This window comes from Nelumbo nucifera, chromosome 6, assembly GCF_055504915.1.
Source record: "Nelumbo nucifera cultivar China Antique chromosome 6, China Antique-T2T, whole genome shotgun sequence".
NCBI classification, from domain to species: Eukaryota; Viridiplantae; Streptophyta; class Magnoliopsida; order Proteales; family Nelumbonaceae; genus Nelumbo; species Nelumbo nucifera.
The window spans coordinates 16,175,157-16,187,199 of NC_142654.1; the positions used below are offsets into that span (position 1 = coordinate 16,175,157).

The 12,043-nt window shown below is 37.4% G+C and overlaps 1 protein-coding gene across 2 annotated transcripts; it reads right to left on the reverse strand.

The window, feature by feature from the left end:
- Positions 1 to 2,484: 2,484 nt before the first annotated feature.
- On the reverse strand, positions 2,485 to 5,696 carry LOC104590248 (aluminum-activated malate transporter 8). 2 transcript variants are annotated; one of them, XM_010248835.3, is made up of 6 exons: positions 5,196 to 5,696; positions 4,900 to 5,040; positions 4,461 to 4,733; positions 4,095 to 4,282; positions 3,700 to 3,843; positions 2,485 to 3,202 (listed from the first exon to the last, which is right to left on the reverse strand). In XM_010248835.3, the coding sequence occupies exons 1-6, from the start codon at positions 5,485 to 5,487 to the stop codon at positions 2,708 to 2,710; spliced, it is 1,533 nt and encodes a 510-aa protein (XP_010247137.1). In that variant the 5' UTR covers positions 5,488 to 5,696; the 3' UTR covers positions 2,485 to 2,707. The 2 variants fall into 2 exon arrangements, with proteins under 2 accessions (XP_010247137.1, XP_010247129.1); XM_010248827.3 differs by having other exon boundaries at positions 2,485 to 3,220.
- Positions 5,697 to 12,043: the final 6,347 nt, after the last annotated feature.

Below are 12,043 nucleotides of genomic sequence, written 5' to 3' on the forward strand. Positions count from 1 at the left end.
ATCATATGTGATTATCAATCACAATCATCGATCCAAACAGAGCTGAAGCTTGGGCTGATGAGATTAGTTTGAGTCCAATGGACTTTAGGTTGGTAAGGCTGGCTTTTCCAGATTATTTTCACACATGACATGGGCCGGGTTTGGTTTAGAAATTATGGGAACCATTTTTAGATCATTGCTGAATGCTGTCCAGCTGATCTAAGCCTGCCTTATATCCAGTTACCCACCAAGAAATAAATGAAAAAAAGAGGAAATGAGCACACTTAAAAAAAGAAAGTTTGGCTATACATAGTTGATTGTGGATGAATCTAATAATATATTATATTGGAAGATTAGAGAGATAAGTAGATAATTAATGGCACTAAACACATGGCAATCTCTCTCTTCTTTAGGTGATTGACCAAGCAAGGTTGGATACATGCGAAATGCAAAAAATGGGTTTTGTGCACTCTTTCTTTTTTATTTTTTTTTTCTTTTAATTATCAAGTTATCATTTCAGGGTTAGGTAAGATAAGACGGGTTCTGATGATTTAAATTAAAACCAATACGTAAAGTGCAATATGCATCATCAATATGTTTTGAACCTTGTGACCAAGAAAGCAATCTTTCATGTAGCTAATGGCCATAGAGGCAAGAATTTTTGTGCAGTGAATGGATCAATATGTTTTAACAAAAATAAAATAAATGGAGATGAAGTGTCAATTTTAGACTTCAATGCAAATAGGGGACCCTCAAGTTAGTGAGCTTGGTACATCGGGAACATCTCGTGTTTGTATGTTATTAGTTATGAGCGATGTTCTTAATGCATAGCTGGATGTACTGTGAGGAGCAATTTAGCCCGAGGTTGAGTCATTATTTTGAAAACTGGACCAGATTGGACGATTGAACCGTTTGACTCAGAAAATGGTTATATCTTCAGGTCCAATTTTTAAGTGGACCGCTTTTTTGAAAAAATATTGATTTAGAAAACCACTGACCCGGGTGGTCAAATCGCTAAACCATTGTACCCGGGCAATGGTTTACAGTTTACTAAGAAGCTATTTAATTTTTTAAGTGTTAAAAAATGAGAGATCGGGAGATGGGGGAGGGATTGAAATGAGATATCAGTTCTGAAGTTTTAAATATGAGATCACTGAGATGAGAGAGAGAGAGAACTGCAAAATCTGAGATCAAATCTACTGTTGCCGCTGCTGTTACCATGGCCACCGCCGCCATCGTCACTGCCGGTGAACCACCACCACCACCTCTTCCTTCTTCTTTTTTCTTTCTTTTCATTCCTTTTCTTTTTTCTCTTCTCTTTTTTTTTCCTTTCCCAGCTGACAGTCACCTCCTTTTCTCTCTCTCTTATATATATATATATATATATATAAACTGCCTGAACCATTTGACTTGAACGGTCAAACCGTTGACCTGAAAACCAGTGGTCAAAGTGATTTCATTTCTGGATCGGTTTTTAAAACCTTGGTTGAATGATTTTCTCTCTAATTCAATGGGTTAAGCCCTAATGTCATCAATATGAAAAAAAAATAATAAAAAACCTATATGTTGGTGGGCAATTTTGTCAGCGTAGTTGCAACTTGCAAGGAGGTGGAGAAGATGGGTTTTGGGCCCAGGACCATGGTATGGGCCTCAGGAAGCATTGCCAACGTTTCGTTCTATATATACTATTACAAGTACAATTTTTAGAATATTCTCCAAGGAGGTGTAAATTTACTCCTCCCTATCTGTGATGGATTTGTAAGGAATCTAGTAGAAACACTTCTTAAAGCAACTAACATATTAAATAAGCAAGTAGTGCACTCCATTAATTACTTGGAGTTTGACTATATTGTTAACATATGTTTCTGTGTACTCGGGTAAAACAAGATCCTAGCTATGGCCTTTTTTCTTATAGTCCTAAGTGCGTTTGTACTGAACCTCACTAGGTGCTGGTTTGAGCTCAGAGTTTTGAAAAATAAAAGCTACTGAAGCCTGACTCAGAAACCAGGATTGTTGAGTCATATCACTAGGGCAAGCAACTCAAAACCCACAAGGCTAGCCACTGCACAGCCAGAATAAGATGCTCTAACTGCTTACTTTCTAATAAAATATCAAATACTAAAATAGACCACCATATATATGAACTTGCTAGAACATACATTGTAATCAACTCATCTCTGACCTCTACTTGTAAATTTTAACTATGAAACTGTCTCATGAGTGGGGCTTCCTGTGAATAATGCTGCTCATCAACTCCTAGTTCTAGATGACATGCTGCCCAGAACAGATGATGGTGTATTGCTTTGGGATCGGTCCATCCACGAACTGTATATTCCCTGTCAACTGTGCAGAGAAATGATGGATGATGCTTTTGTTATGTCATGCACACACCATCATTTCCATACCCCAAAAAGTGAGACAAAGGACTAAAATAGTTTCAAGCTTTGACTTATGTCTACTACATTTTAATTTTAGCTGAAAATTGAAGCTAAATTAGGGAGAGAGTTTGTTGAACCATGAAATCGATCAAATTAATTAAAAAGAGAAAAATAAAACAAGAACCACTGAGTGGCTCTACATAAGAGCAATGATTTATTACAGAAGAAAGAGATTTGTTGATGGGTTATTCCCTTTCCGATTTCTCAGACTATCCTACGGCTAACTAATTAAACTCATGTCGCTCAACATTTACTAATACAAGTTGAGCGTTCTATGATCTGGTTATGTGTTAATCACATATATTTACACTTCCATGTACGTGTTTGCCCGTCACTGGTGCCCGAGGATTAGCACCTTCTGGCAAAGCTTCCGATGGTCCAGCAGTTATTGTAATAACAACTTCTGGGCTATCAGTTTCAGCAAGAGGATTCACGGTTCCTCGATGAAGTAATTGAGATTTCTCCGGCGTTACTGTGGGTTCCACAGTCTTGAAATGTGCTAGCTTGGCAAGCTCGTGGACAGACTCTGCAATTTTTTCCGTGCAGACAACGACGTCTACTAGTAATGAAGCCACTGTTGCAGATGGTATGACCCCTAAGAGGTCTGAATTCTCCAGTAGTGCAGTTTTCAGTGTGGTCTTGAGGTCTCTGGCAGCATTTTTGCAGTTCTCCACATGGAGGTCGGCCAAGGATGGATGTGTCATTGCTTTGATCGCTGCAGATAGTTCCATCAATGCCTTGCCGGACTCTGAGCTCATGGTTACGCATACATCTTGAATTTTCCTCTGAAATTCAGGTAGAATCTGTTAAGAATAAACAAAAATTAGTGTGCCCAAAATAACCAAATCTGGTTCTATACTTAGATTTTCCGGCCCAATTATGTCTTTTCTGTTCTCACCATTTTGAGTATTTTCTTCTGTATCTCGTTAATCTTTTGTAGTTGAAATTAATTTGACAGAAGAGAAAACAAAAAGGGAAGAAGGAAAAAGGAAATAAAGCAAGCATTTTCTTCACTTGTGAAGTTAAACAATTATTTGTTGGAAGTTGGAATCCTCTTGGAAAAAGAGATCTTTTATGACAAATTTGTCAAAGCTATGGATATTCTATGCAGATTTCACGTGAAAACATAAGATAACTAGTAGTAGTACAAGTCCAAAAATAAATAATAATAATAATAATAATAATAATAATAATAAATATAATTTTATTGGTGGTTCTGCTTGTAGAGATATAAATTTTGATGATCTATCAAGCATGAAAATGAAGGGTGTAGAAATAATACTTGGATCTCAGTGTTTATGTAGCCATTAAGAGCTTCAAGTAAGTAGGCACATTGGCGTGCTAATCCTGCAATATTGAGATACTGCTTCCATGGGTGACGGAACTTGAAACGTCCATGGCCCGGCTCCCATCTCGCAAAGTTAGCCTGCAAATTAAGTCAACATAACATCATCATTAGTGAATCGCATATATATATAGAACTCCTGTAGTTTTCATGGAAAGATTTCAATTAATTCATTAACAAAGAGGAAGGTTCATTCAAATGGTGCAAGCTAGTGGTGAGCATTGAGCTGTCTACACTCCACATCCATTAATATAGTTGAATTCCTATGTAGCATGACTATATATAATGTAAATATGAGAGAGAGAGAGAGAGAGAGAGAGTTTATTACCCACCAAGGAGTCTTCCGTGGCCTTTGAAGTAAGAATACTTTTATACTTTTGAAGAAATGACTTGTCACTTTTGGATACAGAACCCGTCTCCCCCTCAGAATTTTTTAAGTAATCGGCTAATGACTTGCCACTTCCTGAGACCACTACAATCTCCCCATCGTCCAAATTTTTAAAGAATTCACCTCCGAATCCTGTAAATATTTTTCTTTTTTGGTTAGCCTGAAAGCCCACATAAAAGAAATACTGGAAACAACAAAAAAGAAAAGTATGTTGGGTGGTTTGTTGTGTTGTTTTAAGTTGTTTGCTTATTAATTTGTAAAAGATTCTACTCAACTGCACTAAATTTCTCAGAGAATATTAGAGATGTACCTTCTAAGAAGGTCGCAAGTTTTTCCAGGTTTTGAGCAACCAGATTGTGAAGATCCTCACCAGCCCATACTGGCATTATACAAAATGAAATAATCACACAGATGAGACTGCCGATGACAATGGTCGACAATCTCTGGTGAGCCAGCTCTATGATCTTGTCTACCCTATAACCAGACACAGATACCAAGCTGAATGTTAATATAAATATCACCACCCCGTAGTCGTATCTTTTCTTGATTCCAGGAATGAATCGTGAGAATGTCGACGCTGCAGCTGCGACACAATCCATAAATTTGAGTAAAGATATATATTTGTTTCTTTCTATAGTGAAGCTACAACTACGTTCTGTGCTTAACAACTTCTATATATGTTCTATCTGTTGAGGTGTGGTCACTTTAATTTGGTCCTTTTTAATTAAAGAAAAAGAAACGCAACTCACCTAGTAGAAAAACTGAGAGTCCAAGGACTATGGGTTCTCCCTTGTTTCCACAGAGACTCGACAAATAATGAGCTCCAACTCCTAAAGCACCAGCTAAAAGTGTTGCAAACCCTCTATTCAGACCTTTACCCAAGGTTGCACCTGCACAATACAATTAAAATCCCATTTCAATTAATTGCACAGATGGATTGAAAAAGCACAATTAAGGAATTAATTAATGAACCCCATAAGAGCTGACGAGTTTGAAATGTATTAGAGGACTAGCTAGTATGGACTTGTGGAAAATTTCAACTTACCAACAGAGAATTCGAATACCACGACCACAGTTAACACAGCCCACATCCCGGAGATCCCAAAACCGTCATACAGAGGCCTATAGTAGTAGATTAGAGACACCAAGGTGAGAGCTAGGCCCACCTTGAGAGCGTGGGCAATCCTTCTTGGGTCATCTTGTCCAATCTTCCTTACCTTATTCGCCACTTCAACTACTTTGGCCTTCAACTTCTCAGGTAAAGCCTTAAGCCATGACCACCCACGAGCAAAGAGCCCGGCCTTCTTGTGATCACTTGCAGCTGGTTCAATATCCATGCTTAGGGAATCCACGAGAGAGAAATATTGGGTGGTTGGTAGTGAAAACAACCCCAAAATATGAAATACAAAAGGAAAATTGAGACCTTTATATATAGTGTAGGCTTTCCTTTCCTTCTAAGTAGTCTGGACGACAGAGATCGAGAAGTTGCTAGACAAAGAAGAATGGAAGGCAGAGATGCCTGGCAATAAGAATATATGATCACTTTGGAGCGAGGGACTATCTCCCGGCCTCTATTTATAAGAAAAAAAGAAGTTTGGGTGGGAATTAACAATATTCTATTGGCACATGTTTTGGTGCTTCTGTACAATGCGAAGACAAAGATTTCTCCAGGAGAAGATTGCGAAGTTGCTGACGGGGCTAAAATTTTTTTACTTCCAGATGGCAGACCATGTTTCAGAAAAAGGTGGAGACTTCCCATGGAAAATTGGAAAAGAACTCTCTCTCTCTCTCTCTCTCTCTAGCACTACAGATCGAGCCAAATTCTCTCCTACCCATGATGGTGATGCCTAGCAAGGTTGACACTGTAAAGTGTTAACATGCACTGTATCCCACTGTAAAAGCATTTGCTAGCTATTTGGTTTGGATCTCAACCGAGTTAACTCGATCAACATTCATTTAAGTGAACGTCGACTTGGTTGATTTAACTCAGATATATATATGTTGGGCAAAATATGTGAACCCATTTTATTTGATGAAACTCTGAGGTGATCTCCTTCATCACCTTGAGTGTGGGGGTTTTATTAGAAGTCCACTCAAATATGAGTTCTTCAATAACTTAGCCGAGTTAACTCGGAAATTGAAGTGCTAGTTTGGCTTCTATAAAACTGGGCGTACAACACAGAGACAGGACCACTCAGTAAATTAACTTTAAGAAAAAGGAAAGATGATATGATGACTCATATCCTTACAGGTAGAATAGATGCTTAGTCTCCTCTATGCCATCCTTTTCCACCTTTTCTCCTTGCGATCTAATGGAATCCAGAATGCTAATTAACCATGTATCCATAGCTCTAGTGTTTTTTTTTTTTTAATCTTTCTCTCTGGTTTTAAACATCTTACTTAGCTTCATGATTAACATAATCAATTAATCATTAAGACTAATCTTTTATTCAGTTGATCTTCTTTTTCCATTTCATTTTTAATTACTAAATATCAAACTTAATATTAAATAAATAGTCAGGAAGACTCTGCATCTAGTCAGGCTGTCAGCCAAGTTAGAGCTCATCAGTCACAAGGATCTGACTCGATGATGATGAACCCAATTCAAGGTTTTAAACTTTTGAATGAAATAGAATGAAGGTTATAATTTTCTTTTTTTTTTTTTTAAATTCAATTGAGAACATTTGTACTTTTCATTCAGTGTAAGTGTTGAAGTTAACCTTGCATGAGAATGGAAATTTGCCTTTTCCTTTGCACACATACTCAAATATTTTGCTGAATACAACTTGCACCAGTGAATATTGCAAATTAAGATGGATGGATGGATGAATTACAGAGGACATGATATGATCAGGCATGCAAATCCTTTTTCTATATTTCCTGTCCACCCTTCTCACCCGAATCTTATCTCCTCTTCATTTCTTTTCTCAATGCTCCAACCAACCGTACATAGCTACGGAAATCGCCTAATTCTCCAAAACCCACCTCAAAATTTAGCCCATTATGGATTGTAGGAATTTTTCTTGAATTTTTATTGATGGAGAGCACTCCACAATATTTTGGTTAGACCCTACCCAACGAATATAATGCTATAGATTGGATATGTTCCCTTCGCCAACCTACTTTCATTCTTGTCCATAGCTCCCTCCAGAATTGCAAAGCTACTTCAGCAACAAGCTATAACACACCAAATGTTGGGAATTTTCTAAGTGCAACGTATAGATTGTCTTAATGCAAATAAAAGGGAAAAAGGATATATAGGAAAAAAAAGAAATCAATACTGCACTTTGTTCTTGTGTTTAAATATTGATAGGGCACCCAGGGTGGTGGAGCCCATTGGCTTTCTCAAGTACTTTTAATTTGTAGGGAGACATGTGGGACACTAGGACCCGGCCAATATCGTTGAATGGGTTCCATATGATTGATCCCCTACTGAATACTGATCAGACTTCAGAGTGATCAGATGACCATAACAAGTTGTCTCTGGACGAAATTAAATATGATATATTATAGATTGGATAGTTATATCTCTCTATTCATTCCAAGTATATGATACCTGGTAGCTAGCTAGTTGACTCACTCACGAGTGATGAAATTAATCTGAAAGCAATTCTCATCAGAATCAACATATATGCAAGTTTATCTACTCATCAGCTGGACAGCTCATAACCCACCAGCTCAATTACGTACGTTTTCATTAAAATCCAGTGAAGAATTGAATACACGCAGCATCTTCGTCAACCTAATGATTATTTAAGATTGGATAACGAAGCCATGATTCATTGTTTCTATACTTCTTCTATACCTATATAGCACAGCTCAATCATTCATCAAGTTAATTCTAGAATTGTAGACCCACCTGGATAGAGTTTTGAGTTTTCTCGTCGAACCCAAGTAAGGAAATACGTACATATCTATAAACTTTTTTTCAGTTTTTGTGCTATTGAATGAGTAGATAACAATGTAACCAGTACTGATCGATGACCATGGTCTCAAAGGTGCCCGTACTATAAACTCAGAGAGACCATGTTTGATGCATGTGCAGAGCCGAAAGAGTATATACACATACTATAAACTACTAGTGGTTAATTTGTGAAGTGGTCTTGATCAGTCCACTAGCTCCAATTAATCCCATGATCCAAGAGCCTTCCTTTATCTTTACACCTTGCTTCTTTTTTATAATCTGACGGGGCATTTGTCCTTGAACGTGTACTTGGACGAGGAAACCCAATATAAACCCTGTATGGAGTTGGGTTCCCAAGATAGGCCATAGTTTTGAACATGGACTGGATTTAGGAACACAGGGATCCATCCCAAGCAGCTGTGTAGTGAGGATTGCTGATCATGATCATGTCTGATTTGACAAAATTAAAGCATCAAAGAGAAAGAGAGAGAGATGGCGACATGACTAGAATTTTCAAGTGAAGCTGTCTACCCATTTTATGCTCCATCTTAATTTCGAGTATTCCCTCGTTACAAAGTGGCGAACATGCATGGATAGTATGTCCAAATCTCACAATACTCGTAGTTGGTGCAGTCATAGTGTCAGCCTACTCAAGTCCCATTTAGGGTGGTTTCTTCATCAGCTTGATTTGATCCCAACACCTATCAGATAAGATTAGCTTAAACACGCTCTAAAAAATTTCTCACTATTCCATGGATTTTTTTTTTCTTTTTTCTTTTTATCCTTGACGTGAGGTATTATCATTGATTCTATATTCTATTACATAATTATTGCAGTCGTTTAGAATTTGGATTTACTTCCCACAAAAAATTGGTTCCAAAATGATTTCACAGATGTACTAGAAGTCTTGTGAGGAACAAGTTAATCCTAATTAACATTTAATTTGTGGCCGGCATTGAAGCACTCTAGAGTGCCACTTGGAAACAACTCCTTTGGCTCCATCTTAATTTATTCCAAATAATAATTAACAGGAGCTTAGTTGTATGACACTCACAGTACGGAAGATTGCACTTGTGCAATTAATGGAGAGATCTTGGGGACAATACGTCTCCTTGGAAAACCTACAAGGGATTTCATCTTTACTACTATATATCTAATGCCATATTTGCATCAAATTGAGTGCATACCATAAAAAATCAAATGAGAGTATTTTAATATTTATAGCATCAATTCATATTAAATTTCAAATACTTGCCTTGATTTCCGTATACGCCATAAAAGTTTAAAAAAGAGTATTTTAATAGTATATATTGGATTAATGTTTACAAATGTCACTTGTTTAAATATTTTAGTCTTTAAATTTGATCATATGAGTTAAAACATTTAAAAATATATAATAAAAATAATTCGAAATTTAAATGTCTTTTTGTCCTTTTAGCTTCTACCCTTTGTCTTTACTTGCACACGTGCTTTGCCAATGTCTTTACACTTGTAATGTGGAGAGTGTTTGGCTCATAGATCAATCCATAGGAAAGGCATTTGAATGGTGTTAAAAGGGTTAGGCATGTAAATTCTAATTACAAACTAAAGAAAACTCATCTTTGATCTCCATGATAATTTCCTTTAGATGCTCCCCAAAAGGGATTGCATGGTGTTAATTATGAGAATTAGGTATAGAGATCTATTCCAATCAACAAACCTAGGACTCATTGAGCTTGATATCTATAAATGAAACCTAAGATAAGCAACAAATTCTAGGCTTTTAGCTTTCAACAAAAATTCCCCATCTTCAATCTTTCTAATGCGGCATGATTCGGGCATTCCTAGCTGGTTGTTGATTGGCTCTTTGCTGGCGATGGACAGCACCTGAGAAGACGAAGGTGAATGATTCATAGGAGATTTTTCTAACGGGAATACTCCAAAACTTAAGTTAGAACGCTGGGGAGGAAGAAAATAGTATAAAAGGCTAAGAGTGTAGGTCGCGCTAGATCACTATGTTTCAAGATTAGCTCGTGAGCAAGTAAGAATTCAAGTACAGATCTAAATCGAGAGAGTGTTCTCTCCCCTTCGATTAAAGGGCTTTTATAGGGGCGTTCTTGTCAAATCGGGCGTAACCGCCACTGGGCTCCTATCGCAGCCGTTACCTGCCAGGGCTACACAGGTGATCGTTACAATGTACTACCCGCTTGAATGAGTGACACGTCCTAAAGGGACAAGCACGCCACCATCTGTCGAGAGACGTGGGTGCAGTCTATCAAATGGGCAAGGATTGCGTCGTCAGTGAGAGACGTGGTGCAGTCTGACGAGTACGGTCTTGTCAGATAGAAGCTTCCTGAGAGCGTCGCGCTTGCTTAGTCGCGAGCTACCCTGTCGTGCAGCGAACTACTTTGTAGCAAGCTCTTAGGGGTACTTCGAAGTGACCCTCATCAAGGTTGGTCTTTGGGGCGGTTCTTCTGCCCAGGTGCTGGAGCGAGCTGGTTTCCCTAGCTTGCAAGCTGAAATAGTCTTGGAGTATTCCCTTCTTAGTAGCTCGGGGGATCTGGAGCTCGTGTTGTAGCGAGCTCCCCCTATAGCGAGCTGCTCTACAGGCTCGTTACTTAGTTGTGGTCAAGCCATGATGCTGAGTTGTTGCTCGTGCTAAGTCAGATCCACGTGTCATCGTCTCAGTAGGTCGGGTCAAATCATCCTCCATCAGTTTCTATTACTAATGAGTTCTTCTAATGAATTATCTACATAATTGATACTAGATTTTTGATTAACCAACATCTTAAGAAGAAAGTAAACAACTTGGTTTAATATATGGAAACGAAGGAAAGGAAAAAAATAATAATAAAAGAAGAAAAGGAATCTATTAGGAAGAGAATTCAGAAGCAAAACTAAGGTAAAAAGTATTTTCTCATAGAGAAAATAGAAAAAAAAATGAAAAGCCTAGGATTCTGGATTTCTAGTCATCTTAAGGAACCATTCAACCTAAAAGCTTAAGCTGTTAAGTGATGAAGTTCTTGAATAGATTTTTGTTCTCTAACACACCCCCTCACGCGAAAGCCCATTAGACTTGAAGTGCGACAAGTATAGGCCCATCCATATATTGTGTATAATAGGGGTAACAAGGATCAAATACTAAACCATTTGGTCAAATAGACTTTGATACCATCTCAAGGAACTGTTCAACCTAAAAACTAAAGCTTTTAGGTGAAGTCCCTGAATAGGTTTTTTTTTTCTAAAATAGAATAATAAGAAAAATATCCCACTTGATTTGACCAAGAATGAAGAGAGAATGGTGAAGGTTCATTTTAGCCCTTGTTTCATTGAACTCTTCTAAGACCCTAAAAAAATAGGAACTCTACTCGTTCTATTAGCTTTTCATTTTAATCCATTTATATGACCCATAATTACTAAGTGCCTTTCCCGTATGTTTTAAACTTAAAACAAAAATATAAACTAATCTTTTTTTTATATATATTAAGTAACTCAATTGTCTTATACTTTTGAGCTTTATGTCTTTCTATGCCTCATAATTTGATGCTTGAGGCTTATGCCTCTTTCTAACAAAAGGCTTAAGCCTCAAACCAAAATTAAGAGGCTTAAACCTTGAGGCAAAATTTGAGAGACTCATCTCAAGACATAATTCATGCCTCAAGGCTTAAGCCTTGTAAAACCATGCACTTGACGACCACATTTTCTTGTAAGATCCCGTTTATCTCATTCATGATACCTCAAAAAGAAAAAGGGTTGAACTGATGATGGATGTTGCTCAGGTTCTTGTCAGCAAAGCCTTGAACTTAAATCAATAGTATATGTGTATAACACAGAATATTAATGAAAACAATCCATAGACATTGATTAGGCAAAAATTCATTTTGAATAATTGCATTATTCGTTAGTGAAGAAAAAGAAATTGCTAACCCAAACAACCCTTCATGATCATAATCAAGCTAATGGAATGTCGTTTGGTGGTTGATCTATATATAGTAAGTACCTAGCCAAGG